At 45.0% G+C, this 19,128-nt stretch overlaps 1 protein-coding gene across 1 annotated transcript; it reads left to right on the top strand.

Annotated features, from left to right (window-relative positions):
- Window positions 1-102: 102 nt before the first annotated feature.
- SPATA4 (spermatogenesis associated 4) lies at window positions 103-18,391 on the top strand. Its single transcript, XM_044287702.1, has 6 exons — window positions 103-284; window positions 14,915-15,044; window positions 15,126-15,244; window positions 15,559-15,779; window positions 16,758-16,880; window positions 18,051-18,391. The coding sequence occupies exons 1-6, from the start codon at window positions 181-183 to the stop codon at window positions 18,179-18,181; spliced, it is 828 nt and encodes a 275-aa protein (XP_044143637.1). The 5' UTR covers window positions 103-180; the 3' UTR covers window positions 18,182-18,391.
- Window positions 18,392-19,128: the final 737 nt, after the last annotated feature.

Below are 19,128 nucleotides of genomic sequence, written 5' to 3'. Positions count from 1 at the left end.
GGGCACCACGGCTGCATTCTCTCTAACAGGTAAGACCAGCCTCCGTCGATGACGTCACTAAGGCAAAGCGCGGGATTCGTCCTTGGTGTGTATACCCGTAGTCATGGTAATAGTTGCCCGGCTACACAGGACGCCGACTGTAGAGCCCAGAGCTGCTGAAGCGCTGTGTCCCCGGTCATCATGACGTCATATCCCGAGGCCCCGAGAAGAACCGGCGTCCCCAGAGAGGTGCTGAGATGGCTGCAGAGCCTGGACCTCAGCTTCTCCCCTAGGAATTTCCGAAGGTATCTGCAGGGAATGCTGGGAGCAAAGACGAGGGCCTTCTATATGTGCCCTCCTGGTCTCATGTAACTACAACTCCCAGCAAGCTATCTTATCTGCTGCCGGTCAGTGCATGCTGGGAGATGTAGTTTTAGGACCATAGGCTTAGAGTGGAGCCTGTCCCCTGGTCCTGCATGGAGACACGCTACAGCCAATCCTGCAGCTGACACACCTGCTGAAAGGGCAGATGGGGACAGCTGACACTTCAGTGGGGACCACAGTGTCACCACCGCTCCCTCAACTGGGCGCTGTATTTGGTTCTGCCCAGCAGTGCCATAGGGGACAAGTGCGACCGCCACCACGTGATTGGAGTTGTATATGAGACAACCGCTTCAGTCTGCGTTCACACGTGGCAGATTTCTTTCAGATTCCCCAGGTCCTGTCTGTGCGGTACGTTCACACTGCTATAATCCATTACAGAAAGGTCAGCAGTTGTATTTGGTGGCAGATTCCTCAAACGGTGGAGGTTTTAGAAGAGTCTTAGGCCTCTTTCACACTTGTGTTGTTAGTTCCGGTATTGCGATCCGGCAGAGGATTTCAATACCAGAATTAAACGGATCCGTTTTGATTTTGCACATCAGGATGCATCCGTTCCGATGCGGTTGTGTGAAATCAAACGGGAAAAAAACGGATCTGTCACTAAATACATTGAAAGTCAATGGGTGACAGATACGTTTTTTTTTAGGCTCTTAAAAAAACGGATCCTTCAACATTGACTCATTGTTTTCCGTGACAGATCAGTTTTTTATGACCGGACACAAAACCACAGCTTGCAGCGTTTTTGTATCTGGTCACAAAACAGAATGCTGACGGAACGGATTCCCTAACGTTTAGAATGCGTGAGGACTAAACAGAGATGGTTTTCTGTATTGAGATCCTCTGCCGGATACCAATACTGGAAAACAAGGCAAGTGTTCAGCAGCCGCAGAGTGTTTGGTTGAGGTTTCTCTCGCTTCTACATTGACTTCTAGATCAAATCTGCCTTTTAGGGCCCTTGTACACGACCGTATGACTTCCGAGATATACGGTCCATATGTCCTGGAGCGGCATTGATTGTGCGCAACGGCCCGCCCGCGGGACTATTGTCCTGTACTTATGCATTGCAAACTGCTATTTGCGGTCCACAACACAGGCGCGGCGACGATACGATCATGTGAATGGGCCCTCATCTTGCGGATTGTGGATCTGCAGCTGAGAAATATGTTGTGGATTTACCTGTGGATTTGGTACGGATTTAATACCACAAATCTGCAATGTGCGAAACTCCCCATAAAGCTGTTTTCCTCTAACAGATCTTGTTGTGGGGGCACTCCATCTTGAGTGTCTGAAGGGGGAGCACCTCCACTGATGCCTAGGAAACAGAACTGTCCTGTGCACTGCGGATCCGTAGTTCAAGGCACCAGTGAGGTCCGAGCAGTAGGACCACCGATCCCTCATCTGATTCTAGAATGGGGTATAAAGGGGTTTGACTCGTCCATGTGCTTTATTTAAGCATAAAATTTACAAAAAGGAGCAGAATTTCAACTGCTGCTGAAGCTTTCTCAAGCTGACATCCCTCGGCTTTTTGATGGATTCTCAGTGTGAACTGAGCTGTATGGATGGACTGTTGCTTCCTTTGTGGGACTAAGGCCTCTTTCACACTACCGTTTTGCAGTCCGTTTTTTGCGTTCCGTATACGGTCCGTATACGGAACCATTCATTTCAATGGTTCCGCAAAAAAACGGAATGTGTTCCGTATGCATTCCGTTTCCGTATTTCCGTTTTTCCGTTCCGTTGAAAAGATAGAACATGTCCTATATTTGGCCGCAAATCACGGTCCGTGGCTCCATTCAAGTCAATGGGTCCGCAAAAAAAACGGAACACATACGGAAATGCATCCGTATGTCTTCCGTATCCGTTCCGTTTTTTGCGGAACCATCTATTGAAAATGTTATGCCCAGCCCAATTTTTTCTATGTAATTACTGTATACTGTATATGCCATACGGAAAAACAGAACGGAACAACGGAACGGAAACGGAACCACAACGGAAGCAAAAAACGGAACAACGGATCCGTGAAAAACGGAACGCAAAACACTGAATTCAACATACTGTAGTGTGAAAGAGGCCTTACTGTGCTGCTACCAAATTCCTTTTTTTTGTTACCCCTTTTCATATGTCCAGTATTATTAGGGTATATGAATGTCATATAGGAACCGCTTTCTATGAGCCAGAGGACATCTTGGGGCACATTTACTAAGCTCACCTTTTTTGGGGGCAACGCTTGTCTTTAATTTGTACCTCATTTATTATCCCTTAGTAAATCAGGTTTTTCTTTTTTGGTTTAAGGCGAGTGGTGAGTTGTGCACATTTTACCTACTTTCATGGAGACGTGCGCCAAATTTCAGCTCACTTGTGCCACATTTTCAAGCACATTCTAATTAGACCAGTCTTGGTGAATATGAACCTGTCTTACAAGAAAACAACTCTAGATGTCAGACTTAGGCCTCAGTCACACATACGTGCATTTTCACGGACCACAGTCCGTGAAAACCCGTCCTGCCGAGTGCACGAGCGCACGGTGTCATTGGTTGCTATGACACCGTGCGCTTCGTGCCGCCGCTGTACAGTAATACACTTGTATAGATCATACGTATGTGTGAATGAGGCCTAAGTCTGACATCTAGTGGTTGTTTTCTTGTAAGACAGTTTTATATTCCCTAAGACTGGTCTAATTAGTATGTGCTTGAAAATGTGGCACAAGTGAGCTGAAATTTGAAGCATGTCTCCATGAAAGTAGGCAAAATGTGGCACAACTCACCACTCAAAACAGAGGCAGAAAAGTACGCCAGCCCAGGGGTGGAGCAGAAATCAGGATGCTTTTACGACTAAATCAGGCACACCTAGATAAATAGGTTCGAAAATAGGCGCAAAAATGTGATAACTTCTGAATTAGTCTAAAAACTCAAAATAAGCGCAGCATGCGCATATGCCTCCAAAACAGGCGCAAAACCAGTTGGTAAATGAGACTGAAATAATAAGACAGTCTGAAACAGGCTGTTTACTCATGAAGACAGGAGCAGACACCATAGTAAATGTGAGCAGACCTTCCCATGGTGATCAGCTGATGGCCCCAGCATATGCATTTGGAAGGCTGTTGTTTGTGATGAGGCTATGCATTTAACAGAGGAAAACCCCCGGCTGAGGCTAACGTCCATTCACACGTCCGTTGTTTCTTTCCTGATCTGTTCCGTTTTTTGCGGAACAGATCTGGACCAGATCTGTACCCATTCATTTTCAATGGGTCCTGAAAAAAAATCTGACATTGTGCTGTCCGATTTTTTTATTTTTTTTCAGGACCCATTGAAAATGAATGGGTACAGATCTGTTCCGCAGAAAACTGAACAGATCAGGAAAGAAACAACGGACGTGTGAATGGACCCTAAAGATCAGTGCAGCTGCAGCTGGAACCTGCGACATCCAGGAGTGCTGGATTTATTGCTTCTCTGGGATCAGAGTCATGCTGCAACCCCATTCAGTGCTACACAGCCATCTTTGGTTACACATCAAGTGTCACAGCCAAGGTCACCCGGTAGCCTCAGCCTTAGGGCTCATGCACACGAATGTATTTTTTTCAGTTTCTGTGCCATTTATTTTCCAGCCCCTATGCAGATCCATTCACTTCAACGGGTCCACATAAAAAACTGAACATACTCTGTGTGCATTCTGTTTGTGTAAAAGACATGAAGTACAGCGAGGAGGTGGGGTGTAGTAATGAGCAGCACTTGTATGCACTCTCCATTACCACAGCTCCACATCACCACAGTCTGTCCTGTCCATCCTCTCTGTACTTCATGTCTCCTCATGAACTCCATTCCTACAGAGATTCAGCTGAAGATCATATTTTACTGTATTCAGGATCATAATCCCTGACAAGTAGGAGAGGAGGATGAAGCAGCTCTTTAGCTCAGTGCTGTGAAGTAACTTGTTCTATTGTGTGGTTAGGGCAGGTTTTGTGCACTAATAGGAGGGTGCCCATTTTATTTCTCCTAATGATTCCTCCCTAGACAAAATGAGCCATTATAACTAATGAAAGGTGTTAGGGAATATATTTATAAAAAAAAAAAGTATTTTCATTTTCTTAACTCCCAGAGAAACCCTTTAACTAAAACCAATAAATACTTTCAGGACAGTCCTGGACACTGAAAGTCTGCTATATGACATACTATGAGCCTTGAGGTTTTCTTGGGTTCCTCACAGGAATGGAATCAGTGGGTCAGTCACCCTTTCTACAGAACATACAGGACATATTATCAGTAAGATCTCATAGGTTATTTGTGAATCTTCTCACAAAAAGACCCTGGTGCTTTTTCACATCCCTCTGCTGGAACTTTGGGGTCCATAGGTGTAAGCACTAGGGTAGCAGGCATGATGGCTAAGGGGGTGATCTTCACACATAAGGTGCAATCATTGATGACTGTGGGTGATGGAAGAGGCACAGGAAATATATGTTCTACTGTAGAACCCCATGGTTACTCCTGCTGCGGACACTAGAACTCCTCTGCAGCATTACTGTTGTATCATCCCTATACCATGACATCATGTGTGTGTTATACCTTGATGTGACCTCATTAAATGGTTTCATGTACTATATACATTATCCCTATGCTGTGATATCACTGTGTGCATTATCCCTCTACTATGACATCACTGTGTACATTATCCCTATGCTGTGATATCACTGTGTGCAGTATCCCTCTACTATGACATCACTGTGTACATTATCCCTGCACTGTGACTTCACTGTGTGCATTATCCCTGTACTATGACATCACTGTGTACATTATCCCTATGCTGTGATATCACTGTGTGCATTATCCCTCTACTATGACATCACTGTGTACATTATCCCTATGCTGTGATATCACTGTGTGCAGTATCCCTCTACTATGACATCACTGTGTACATTATCCCTATGCTGTGATATCACTGTGTGCATTATCCCTCTACTATGACATCACTGTGTACATTATCCCTGCACTGTGACTTCACTGTGTGCATTATCATTCTACTGTGTAAAAGATTAAAATAAAATGTCATTCTGGTGGTATCGGGCTCTCCATAGGGACTGCTAGGCGGAGGTTTCTGCCCAGCAGTGAGCCCAGTGACGTCATTTAGCTCTGCTCTAGCCTGTAAAACGGCTAGGGCGCACTAAAGCCTGCCCATTAGAGCCGGTGACGTCACAAAATACCCTGCTGGGCCGAAGCCTCCACCTAGCCGTGCGCTATTCCGATGCTTATATCGCAGGGCCTGCCTGGGTGAAAACATGGGTAGGTCCAGGTTCAGCTCTGAACCCGGACAACCCCTTCAACTATATTGGAACTGGCTGCAACTCAGCAAATATGCAGAGAAGCAGCCAAGTACTGATGTGCGCATATACCCTGCCGGATCTCCCTAACGCTAGTGTGAAACTAGCCTAAGCGTGTACCTCCGTGTGGTCAGCAGCTCATGCACAGTGGAATATGTTGGATAAATAACAACACATAAAGCATTAAAGGGGTTGAGACATGTTTTTAAGTTATCTCCTATGCATATGATAGGGGATAACTAGCTGAACACTGGTAGTACGACTGTTGGGGCCACCACCAATCACCAGAACAGAGGTCCCGTTCCCCAGTTCTGATGGCGCGGTTGGACGTGCATGCACACTGCTGCTCGAGCACTGGAGATAGCTGAATGCTCCTATAGAGAGAGCTGAGCTCTGTACTTGCCTACTACCAGCACTCCCATACAGAATGACTGGCGTTGCGGTGCGCATTCATGACCTGCTGCCCCATCTTAACAGGGGAACGGGACCCTTGTTTTCATGATCGGTGGTGGTGCCAGTGGTTGGACCCCCAGCCATCAGCTAGTCACCCCCATCCCGTTAATAGGGGTTAACTTAAAAACTTGGCACAACCTCTTACACGACAGTTGTCAGGGAAGACTCCCTAGTAACATGGTTGTTTAGGTTCCTTTAAACCCAGCAGATTTGTGGATTACATACCTCCCAGCTTTTAAAAAGCCCAAGCAGGGACAACATCAGTGGTGTGCGCTGCAGCAAATCTCTTTTGACACTAAGCAACGCCTGTAACTCTGCCCTGCGCCTATCTATACCTGCCCAGTCCTGCCCAGTCCACTTAGTGCCCCCACAAGTAGTTATGCCCCCTTACTGCCCCTACACATTAGTTATGCCTCCTTCACAGTAGCTGTGCCCCCTTGGTGCCCTCACACAATAGTTATGCTCCTTTAGTGCCCCCACACTGTAGTCATGCCCCTTCATAAGTAGTCATGCCCCCTTAGTGCTCCCACAGACAGTAGAATGCCCCTCAGTACTCCCACAAACAGCAGGATGCCCCCTTATTCAGTGCCCCCTTACAATAGTAAAGGCTGTATAGTTAATAAAATAAACTTACGCTCACCTAGCCCCGTTCTCCCAGTGACTGGCGCACATCCTGCATTACCGCATCACATCTTCTGCTGGACAAAGCACCAGCCGGGTGAATGTTGAAGCAGGGAGCTCACAATTGCATTCCGCTGTCTCTGCATCCTCAGGACACAGAGACAGTTGTAAGCGGGGCATACCTCAGCCATTCTGGGACCTCAGGACAGCTGTCAAAATCTGGAACTGACCCGCCGGAACTGGGAGGGTTGGAAGTTATGGGATTACAGTAGGCCTGTAACCATGAAAATGCAGTTCAATATGCAGACAGCATGTGATAAACAGCAGGAGCCGAGCAGATTTGTACAGTATATGTTTTTGAGGCTGTCAATCACTGATAGGACCGTCTCCTTGACTCTAAAGCCCAGAAGGAGCAGGAATTAAATGAATGAAATGCAAGGTTTACTGAATCTTTTCCCATAATACTATATATCAATCTTCTCGGCTCCTACTGCTCTATAACCTGCTACCTTCAGCTCAGGTTCCCTTTTATTATAAGATTCCTTTTTCCCCTCTCGACCTTTACTAAACCCATATGGCGCATTGGGAAGTGAGTTAATGATCCGTCAGTGTAATACTGACAGTTGCGATGCATTACAATACAGCATGTATTGTACTGCATTGTAAACGTGATCTTTAGAAGCTGGAGACCCCTAGTAGGACAAAACTAAAAAGTAAAAAAGAAAGAAAAACTGTTTTATTAAAAGAAAAAAGTAAAAAAAAAATTATATTATTCTCTTTTCCCCCATCAAGCTGTTTACAAAAAATAACCAAAAACATATATTAGGTATGTGAACGCCATAAAAAATACATAAAAACTAGGCCAAAACAGCAGTTTTTGGCTCACCTCCCAAAAATCATAATATTGTGCGATCAAAAAGTCATATACACCCTAAAATGCTACCAATGAAAACTCGCAAAAAAAGGTCCCCACACAAGACCATCACCACAAACATAATTTTTTTTTTCAAAAAATGCTTTTATTGTGTAACACTGAAACAAATGTAAAAAAAAAAAAAATACATATTTGATATTGCATCCATAATGACCAGCTCTATAAAAGTATCACATGATCTACCCTATCAGATGGGAAAAAAAATAAACTATGCCAGAAGGAAAAAAAAAAAAAAACATATGAAGCAACCAAAAAATCATATGTATTCTAAAATGGTATAAATGAAATTGTCACCTTATACTGCAAAAAATAAGCCTTCACACAAGATCACCAGAAAAATCTAAAAGGTGAAATAAAAAGCAATACATTTTTTTTCCATGAACACCAGAATTGAATCAATGATAATGGCAATTCATCTCACAGAATATAAGCCCCCACAAAGCTCCATCGAGAGAAAAATAAAATAAAGCCACCAGAGGCTGCTTGAAAGCAACATGCCGCCCGCAAACCAGTCCAGGAAAATCTGCCCTGCAAAAGCCAAAAGGTGGTCATTCCCTTCTGAGCCCTGCAGTGTACTCAAACAGCAGTTTATGTCCACATTTATGGCATTTCTGTTCCCAGTAGAATCTGCCTAACAATTTAGGGGTGTGGTGTGTCTCAGATGGCATAATGTGGGCACAGCACACTGGGCACTGAAATGCCATATCTGTGAAAAACTTGCAGTTTTTATCTTACACCATCCCCTGCTCATTAATTTCCAAAATGGTATCATTTTGAGGGGTTTTCCACTGTACGGGTACAACAAGGTCTTTGCAATTGTGATGTATGAAAATCCAGACTCCAAAAGCCAAATGGCGCTCTTTCCCTTCTGCCGTGTGCCCATCATGTTAACGTTTTACAGCGTTTTTTTACCCAGTAGCACCTGTCTATAAATTCAAGTCGTGTAGTGTGAGTCTCAGATGGCACCAGCTGGACAAAGCACATTGGGCACTGAAATGCAGTATCTGTGGAAAAATAGCAATTTTAATTTTGCTGTCCATTAATTTCTGCAAAATGCTCACTTCACTCCACCACTTAACACCTTGAGAGTCAGAGTTTACAAAATGGGTTCAGTTCTCAGGGTTAACATATACAGTGAGGAACAGAAGTATTTGAACACCCTGCAATTTTGCAAGTTCTCCCACTTAGAAATCATGGAGGGGTCTGAAATTCACATTGTAGGTGCATTCCCACTCTGAGACACAGAATTGAAAAAAAAATTCTGGAAATCACATTGTATGATTTTTAAAGAATGTATGTGTCTTGCACTGCTGAACATAAGTATTTGAACACCTGAGAAACAGAAAGAATTCTGGCTCTCAAAGACCTGTTACTGTGCCTTTAAAAAGTCCACCTCTACTCCACTCATTACTCTAACTTAGTAGCACCTGTCTGAGCTCTTTAAAGACACCTGTCCACCCCACAGTCAGTCAGACGCCAACTACTACCATGGGCAAAGAACTGTCTAAGGACACCAGAGACAAAATTGTGGACGTCCACAAGGCTGGTAAGGGCTACGGAGCAATTGCCAAGCAGCTTGGTGAAAATAGATCAACTGTTGGAGCAATTGTTAGAAAATGGAAGACGCTAAAGACGACTGTCTCCCTCGGACTGGGGCTCCATGCAAGATCTCACCTCATGGGGTATCACTGATGATGAGAAAGGTGAGGAATCAGCCCAGAACTACAAGGGAGGAGCTGATCAATGACATGAAAAGAGCTGGGACCACAGTTTCAAAGGTCACTGTCTGTAGAACACTACGCCGTCATGGTTTGAAATCATGCATTGCACGGAAGGTTCCTGTCACGGCCACGGTTATGGCCGTGACTCCTTGGGAGTCGCATACAGTTGCCCGCGGTTTGGGTTGTTTCAACCGCAGCTTGAGGCATGATGTTGTTTGCCTCAAGTGCGGTTGCCGCGGACAACAGGTATGTGTGCGGTTCCCTTGGAGTTGTGTGCGTGTAGGTTTGTATGCATTGTTGTTTGTCTGTGTGCACTCTGTGTTGTGTGTGGTGTGCACTGACACCTTTCCTGCACTGTGGTTGCCCGTGGCAACGTTTGGTTGTGTGTACATGTGGTGGCAGTGTCCCGGCCTTCGGGCTGACTCCCAGGACACGTTTGCCACCCATGTCGTTGTCAGCGGCAACAGCCACAGTGTGTTCTAGTGTTGGTCACTTTCCCTTTAAGTTGGTGTTTCCCTTCCCTGGTACTGGAAGGGTTAACTCCCTTCCCAGTGTGTGTGTGTCACTGGGTGTGTCTGACTGTGGGGTGTGGTTACATGGGCTATAAAGTCTCAGTCCAGATCAGTTCTCTGGTGGGGTACTCCAGGCATGTTGCTGGAGTCGTCCTCCTGTTACCCTGTAACCGTCCTTCTTGTAAGGGCCACCCTTCCGGTCATAAATCCTTTACCTTGATGTTTTGTTGATGTCCTATGTCTTTGGTTTTTAGTGCAGCTATGGATGTCCTGGTTCCTGAGTGTTCTTATGTGTGTGCTGTTTGTTTTATGTTTCTGTGGACAGCGTTTTCTGAGCACGGGTTCCAGTCAGCAAGGCTGTGGCAGGTTAGTGTGGAACTGTTGGGTTCACCTGTCATGTCCATAGATCTGTTTATGTTCCCCATCTTCATGCTGCTTGGCTAGTGAGACTCCTGCTCCTCCGTGCCTAGGAGGAGTGGGTTGTCTTACCCTGCTCCTTAGTTCAGGGCCATTCTGAGGGCTTGCAGGGACAATTAGGTTCCAGCGTATGAGCCCTCCTACCACCAGGGTCGGCTCATACAGACAGGAGACAGGGTCAGCGTTAGGGACGCAATAGGAGGTGACCTGCTCCCTAATTCTGTTGCCATGGCCGAGCAGCGACCGGACATCAGCTGGCATCGCACGGCTGAGGATTTTTCCCATCCTCAGCCGTGATAGTTCCCCTGCTTAAGTCATCACATGTCCAGGCCCGTCTGAAGTTTGCCAATGACCATCTGGATGATCCAGAGGGGGCATGGGAGAAAGTCATGTGGTCAGATGAAACCAAAGTAGAATTTTTTGGTCTAAACTTCACTTGTAGTGTTTGGAGGAAAAAGAAGGATGAGTTGCATCCCAAGAACACCATCCCTACTGTGAAGCATGGGGGTGGTAACATCATGCTTTGGGGGTGCTTTTCTGCGAAGGGGACAGGACGACTGCACTCAGGGCCGGCCTTTGGGGTGTGCGGGCTGTGCGGCCGCACAGGGCGCCATAGCAACAGGGGCGCTGGGCGGCCGACAGCTCGCAATGTAATATGCGGCAGGCGAGGCTGCACTTGTGTTCTCCCTCGGGGCGCCCCCTCCATCTCGCCCTCCCTTGTCTGACCTGATTCGTTCCTCCTCCCCTGTGTCTGACCTGCCTGCTGCCCCCGCAGCTGCCAATAAGAAGAGAGATGGGAGGAGGAGGGGAGGGGCTGAGGCCACTGCGCCACCAATGAAGATAACTGACCTGTAATACAAATACAGGAGGCGGGTGCCGGAATCAAATAGCCGGCACCCGACCTCTGTGACAGGGAGCTGCGATCAGCTGCAGTTGAGTTAACCCTTCAGGTGCGGTACCTGAGGGGTTAACTGCCGCTGATCGCAGCTCCCTGTCACAGAGGTCGGGTGCCGGCTATTTGATTCCGGCACCCGCCTCCTGTATTTGTATAAGAAACGTTGGTGGCACAGTGCGCCCCCCCCTCGACACCCCAGTATAAGAAACATTGGTGGCACAGTGGGAAGTGCCAATGAGGGTTAAAAAATAATAAAAAAAATTAACTCACCTCCTCCAGTTGATCGCGTAGCTGCCGGTCTCCTGTTTCTTCAGGACCTGTGGTGACGTCACTGAGCTCATCACATGGCCCTTTACCATGGTGATGGATCATGTGATGCATCATGTGATGAGCACAGTGATGTCACCACAGGTCCTTTGACAAGTTCTGAAGAAAGAACAGGAGACGATCAATTGGAGGAGGTGAGTTAATTTTTTTAACCCTCATTGGCACTGCCCACTGCGCCACCAATGTTTATTATATGGAGGGGGGGTGCACTGCGCCACCAATGTTTATTATACTGGGGTGTTGGGGGGGGCACACTGAACCACCAATGTTTATTATATTGGGGGGCGCACTGCGCTCATGTTTGTTATATTGGGGGGGGCGCACTGCGCTCATGTTTGTTATATTGGGGGCGCACTGCGCCAATGTTTATTATATTGGGGGGGGGGCGCACTGCGCCACCAATGTTTATTATACTGGGGTGTAGGGGTGGCGCACTGCGCCACCAATGTTTATCATACTGGGGTGTTGGGGGGGGGGCGCACTGCGCCACCAATGTTTATTATATTGGGGGGGGGGGCGCACTGCGCACAACGACGGGTTAGGGAAATTTCACAGCAGAGTGCGCATGCGCTGGGAGCCTCGCCGGTGGTTAGGGTAGGGAAAAATTATGGGCCAGTGCACAGGTGCGGTGATCGGATGGATGTTCTCAGCTGGACACCGGCCGACACTGCGCATGTGCTGGGAGCTTCACCAGCGGTTAGGGTAGGGAAAAAGCACTGGCCCGTACGTAATTTTTCCCTTCCCTAACCGCTGGTGAGGCTCCCGGTGCATGCGCAGTGTCGGCCGGTGTCTAGCTGAGAACATCCATCCGATCACTGCGCCTGCGCACTGGCCCATAGTTTTTCCCTACCCTAACCGCCGGCGAGGCTCCTGGCGCATGCGCACTCTGCTGTGAAATTTCCCTAACCTGTCGTTGTGCGCCTGCGTGGCGCTGCACACCTCCTCACGTCATGTCCGGTGCGACCGGAAGTGACGAGGGTAGGGAGATCTCACGAAGTAGGGAAGTATAACATTACACCGGCCTTTGGGGTGTGCGGGCTGGTAACTACTTGGTTGGATAGTCAGCCAGCCTATGCCATGATGCCAGCAACAAGCAGTGTTTTTTTTTTTTTTGGGGGGGGGGCGCCACAAGGTTAGCTCGCACAGGGCGCCTGAACCCCTAAGGCCGGCCCTGACTGCACTGTATTAAGGAGAGGATGAATGGGGCCATTTATTGTGAGATTTTGAGCAACAACCGCCTTCCCTCCGTCAGAGCATTGAAGATGGTTCGTGGCTGGGTCTTCCAACATGACAACGACCCGAAGCACACAGCCAGGATAACCAAGGAGTGGCTCTGTAAGAAGCATATCAAGTTTCTGTAGTGGCCTAGCCAGTCTCCAGACCTAAATCCAATAGAAAATCTTTGGAGGGAGCTGAAACTTAGTGTTGCTCAGCGACAGTCCCGAAACCAGACAGATCTAGAAGAGATCTTTGAGGAGGAGTGGGCCAAAATCCCGGTTGCAGTGTGTGCAAACCTGGTCAAGAACTACAGGAAACGTTTGACCTCTGTAATTGCAAACAAAGGCTTCTGTACCAAATAATAACACAGATTTTCTCAGGTGTTCAAATACTTATGTTCAGCAGTGCAAGACAAATAAATCTTACAATGTGATTTCCTGAAAACATTTTTTTATTCTCTCTCTCAGAGTGGGAATGCACCTACAATGTGATTTCAGACCCCTCCATGATTTGTAAGTGGGAGAACTTGCAAAATCGCAGGGTGTTCAAATACTTCTCTTCCTCACTGTATTATTTCACTCCGGAGACTCTAAATTTGTCAGCAAATGCAGTGTAAATCACCACGTTGGATCTCAAAATGCGCGTGGTAATCTTTTACTCCTGAGCCCTGTCATACATTCAGATAAAAGAATAGGGCCACATGTAGGGTGTTTGTAAAACCAGGAAACACAGCATTATAATAATAAGAGGCTTATTTAGCACTGGAACACATTGCAAACAGCATATTGGGCATTGAAATGGCAGATCTTTGGAAAAATCTGCTGTGCATACATTTTTGCAAAACACTTGTGGGTTCAAAATTTTCACAACCACCCCTTGGTAAATTCCGCGAGGGGTGTAGTTTGTAAAATGGGGTCACTTTTTTTATTTTACTGCAGAGCCTCTCAAGTTGTTAGCCAGTGCTGTATAAATCCCCAAACTAGGCCTTGAATCTACATGGGACTCTTTATTTCTGAAACCGGCAATGTGCCCAAAGAGCAGTTTATGACGATACAGGGGATATTGTCGTACTTTGGGAAAAATGATGCAACAACATTTGGGGTGCTTTTTCCCCTTCTACCACTTGTGAAAATTAAACATTTTAAGGCCTAAAACTACATATAATTGAAATACAATGTCATTTTGAATTTCGTTTCACAATCTTAAAAAAATTCAAAAACACCTGGGTTAATTTCTTGAAGGGTTTAGTTTACAAAATGGGGTAACTTTTGAGGGTTTTACATAGTACTCGTTGCAAATGTGACATGGCACCTGAGAATCATTCCAGCAAAATCCGTGCTCCAAATGCCAATGGTACCCAAAAACCGTTCCATAATATGCCCTTCAAAACTATTTGTTGCTCCTTCCCTTCTGAGCCCTGCTGTGTGCCCATACAGCAGTTTAAAAGCAAATATGGGTTTTTTCTTTAAACTGCAGAATTAAAGTTTACCATACTGAGGTTTGTTTTGCTGTTAACCCTTGTTGTGTTACAAGAAAAATGAATTCAAATGGAAAATTTGCACAAAAAGAAATTACATTTTTAAATTTTTACTTCCATTTTGCTTTAATTCCTGTGGAACACCTAAAGAGTAAACAAAGTGTGTAAAATCAGTTTTGCATAATATGAGGTTATTTATGACTGGTTTATATAAGCCCCACAAAGTCACGTGAAAACTGAGTTTGTCCTTAAAGTCACTTTTGGAAATTTTCTTGAAAATTTTTTAAACCGTCTAACATCCTGAAAAAAGAAAATTTACATTTACAAAATGATGCCAATATAAAGTAGATACATGGTGAGTGTTAGTAATACCTCACAAAGTGTTTTTTTATTATCTGTCTTAAATGCAAAGAAATAGACATTTTTAAAACTGAGAATTTTTCCAAACAAGTGTAAAACATATCGACCAAAATTTACCACTAACATGAGGTTTGATGTGTCACAAAAAAAATCACTTTATGTCAGAATCGCTTGTATATGTAAAAGCATTCCAAAATTATTACCACAGAAAGTGACACGATAGATTTGTGAAATTAGGCTCGTGAAGGTGTTAATGATACTGGGAATATTATTCCTACAGTAGCTATTTCTAATGGGATTACTTGTTTCAGAGACCTTTCAAATGGATACATCCCAGCAGAGATCTTCTATTGGTATTACCCAGAAGACATCCAAATGCATTCATTTGACAATGGGACATCACTCGCCACAAAATTAGGCAACTGGTCACAACTAGAGAAGGTGAGATTTTATCGTTCCTTGGGTTCCAGCATTTATGTAGCCAGCACATCTTATACATCTGTGCTCTGTTATCATTTACAGTTTTTTATGAAGAGGAACCTGAATGTTTCTAAGGAGTTAATTGATGGGACAATACACTGCAAACCTGGAGCAGCTGAAATCCTGCTGCAAGAAATATATGTAATGTTAACACATAGAAGGTGAGCTATGGTATTTGTGCGGGTCCCCAAAATACAGGTCTATCGGTAACTCAGGACACAGCATCAGTTTCAGGTAGACTGGTGGGAAGGACACCCGTCGGCAGGTCTAGGTCCTGTGCTTCATTCTACTGTACAGTGTAGACAGCAGGGCTTCGGTTCATCGGGGAACGTTTTGTCTCAGGCACAGGGAAGAGAAAAAAGGGTTGTGTGATTAAGTCCTAAACGTTACAAATATAGTAGAAGCATCCAGCGATCAGGGATAGACAATTATGATTTATAACAAAATGTACGACTGATGAGAATATTTCATAAAGGGTTAAAACCATCCAGGATAATGAAGTAGACTTCACAGATCGACAGTACCAAGATGGCTTGCCTATGGTGGCCAGATCTACAACAACAAAAGCTGTGAAAAGCAATATCACCTTGAGTGAGATCCTGGCTGAGCCTGACATTGATGTCAACAAGCAGAAGGTCCAAGCCGTGATCAGTTACCATCAACAGCAGAGACAACAGGAGAGGATTGATGACCCAAGTGAGTATGCTATGGGACTGGGCATTCAAATTCTGCTTGTACCTGTAGTCCTGAAAATACTACACATATGGGAATGGGTCATGAAAAAATAGCCTATTCTTTAAATCACATTTTTAAACACCCTTTTTTTTTTTTTTTTTTTTTTTTTACAATTTATTGGTGATTTTGGTTTTAATTTTCCATGTTACTATCTGTAAAAAAGGTTACCTACTATCATGCCATTTTCCCACTGGCTACTAGGTCTAATAAAATGTTGAGGCTTCCTGTTCTGTACAGTAGCCATCACATTATCATCACAGGTTGAATTACAATGAAAGATATCACTTGTTCATAGTTAACAAAGGAGCCACCATTCAAAGTAGATGATTACAGCTTATCTACTCCCTCCTGACCTCTGCACAGGTCACAGAGCTTGTGTAGGAAAATCTCCAATAGGAGTAAACACCCTCCTGTACGTTGTGTCTATGGCCTATATGGCTGCTCTTAAAGAATTGAAAATGTGGCCTAGTGGCAAGTGGGAAAAAGAGACCTGGAAAATTTGATCAGCTGTTTGAAGAAGCCATGACGGCCTATTCATAAGCCAGCGACTTCACATCCATTGGTCACATGACCTGGGCGCAGCTTAGTCCCATTCAGGTGAATAGGTCTGAGCTGCAGTACCAGTCACAGTCAGTATACACTGTACGGCGCTGTGCTTGGTGAGCTGTAAGGAGGCTGCAGCACTCGCCGTGGCCCTGGCCTCCTCAAACAGCTGATCAGATGGGGTCCCGGAAGTCAGACTCCATCATTCAGCTATTGATGGGGATCAATCAGATCTTGAGGATATTCCATCAATATCAAATTCCCTTTAAATTTTAATAATCCAACATATTGTAATAGTGATGTAAGACATTACTAGGTCGTTATACACTTTTAGTTTAGGTTTCTATTTCTGGAGGTGCCTCAGGTAACTCATTTATTGTTTCTTTTCTCATGTAGAAAGATTTAATGTGAAACCATCACTTGGTGAGCGCGCCATTCGACTTATGCCTTCATCTGATCAAAACCAAAGCGAGACCAGTCTGACCAATCGGTCATCTTCCTCCTTGTCCTCCAGCTCTAGTGAGTACCTACAACGGCGCTACTGACACATTTCTGAAATCTGGTAGGAGACAGTGAATAGGCTGCATGTGATCATACTAGACCAGATGTGAATATAGACACATGTAAGTTTACCATGCGGACCGCCTGTATTATACAACTATGCGGTCTTCAGAGGTGAAATCGCCCATAGTGACCATTGTGGAGGAGATGCCTGTCTAGCCATGGCCTCCCCAGATAAATCTAGGGGTCAGTCAAAAGTGCTGGAAGCAGGGTCTGCATCTGAAGGGGGGGGGGGGGTCATTTATCTTTTTAAAGGTGGCCTTTGATTGCCCCTGCGCTCAGGAGGAAGCATCTAATTTATGACAAGGTGCAGTCCTCGCCATATGAGAACTACTGAGGCCCCTGACTGCAGTCGTTTTCACTCCTCCTTTTCACCTGTCTCCAGCAACAAGAACAGCCCTTACAACAAAAGTTTCTTGCATGGGTAAAAAAAAGTTGCAAAACAGGGTATTGCAACAGCTTTTTACACCAAAAACTGGTGTAGACGTCTTAATAAATGACCCCAATGGCTTTAAGTCCTGAAGTTTTCCATTGACAGCACTCCCTGCCTGATACAGCCCTTCCACACAGATGGCTGGCGGGACAAAGTGTGCTGAATTCTGGTTTAAAGTAATCTGTGGGGGTCATTTATTAAGACCGCCTGTCTAAATCTATGCCAGCTCCCTTGATGGTGTAGATTTAGACCATTTTCTATGCCTAAAGCAGGTGTAGAAAATAATAAATGAGACGGGCCTGCAGACCCGCCCGCTTCCCTGCCCATGTCACTCCCCTCTTTTTAGACCTGGCGTGAGCGGGGAAAAGTTGCAGATTGAGGCGCAAATAACCTTTGCATTGCAATCTGCTACAGATATTTCGCCAAAAAGTTGTGTATATCTGTTTGTAAATGACCCCCTGTATGTTTCATACTTAACAGACCATTGGATGCCACACTACTAAGCTAAATCACTATCCTAACATGGCAACCTGCTACCTTCACCATTGATTTCTTTTGAATCAGTTCTTTTTATGCTTTTCTCTTGTGGGACACCGATAACATGCAATATACAGAGACGTAGATCCTCAACAACCGAACATGTTATACTGTATGTTCTATAATAGCTCCGTATCCTCTCATTTCTGTGTCCACAGGTCAGACTGATATCAGAAGTAAAACAAGTGTCAGTTTTAAGGAGATCAAAGTGAAACAAGGAGATAGAAGCTACGTGTCCTCCAGCGTGAGCTCCACAACGTCGCTCTCGTCCACACGGAGTGCACCTTGACTTGTCAGTGCTTCCATGTGATTTGTCCAGCACTCCTCAGTGATGTACGGTCTCATGTTAATGCTACGGGAGTATTACTTACCCTTTTATGAAATGCTAAAGCTAAAAGTAAATAATATATTTTAAGGTATTACATAAAATTGAAACAAAACATGCAGATTGTCCTCAAAAGTCCACATTCTGTATAAGCACAAAAAAATAAATTCAGTGACCATGAAATTGGAATGCTGTGATTTTATTTGCACAAATAGATTTTTTTTCTCCCTACTACATCCCCGTTTGCAGTGAATATTGGCCGTGCACGTATGGTCACTCTCTCTTGAAGTATAGTAGCATTATGGAAGTTTAGTGCTGATCAGGGCGTCACTGCTACTCAGCTTAGAGCAGAGCTGCTTTTATAAATCGGCAGCAGAGGTCCACCTATAACAGTGATGGTGAACCTTTTAGAGACCGAGTGCCCAAAACTGCAACCAAATACCCACTTATTTATCGCAAAGTGCCAACACGGCAATTTAACCTAGATACCAATATAATATATCTTTTCATGTCCTTTATCATTTATCTATAATAGACTAATAGCCTACATGTTATGTGCTGCCTGTGCTGTTCATAGTGTGTCCTGGGGATAATGAATGACAGGAAAAGTCTAAAACATATTGCTATGCCATAGACTTTTTCCAGGGCTTGGGTGCCCACATAGAGGGCTCTGAGTGCCGCCTCTGGCACCCGTGCCATAGGTTCGCCATCACTGACCTATAAGTATGTATGATGTAACTAGAGCAAGGCCTGAGAATAGCGCATGACTCGCGGATTCAGATAACACCAAAGAGAAAATCCCAGTGCCATCTACTGTCTTGTAAGTTGCTGCTATTCGCATAACTTCCTTAAACCATTCTGGTCATACAGTATGTACATTACTTGTGAAGTTCTGTGTTCAGACATTTGAG

The sequence above is a fragment of the Bufo gargarizans genome, chromosome 1 (genome assembly GCF_014858855.1).
Source record: "Bufo gargarizans isolate SCDJY-AF-19 chromosome 1, ASM1485885v1, whole genome shotgun sequence".
NCBI lineage: Eukaryota > Metazoa > Chordata > Amphibia > Anura > Bufonidae > Bufo > Bufo gargarizans.
The sequence above is the reverse complement of the archived record's forward strand: the minus strand, read 5'-3'. Positions and strand labels throughout refer to the sequence as shown.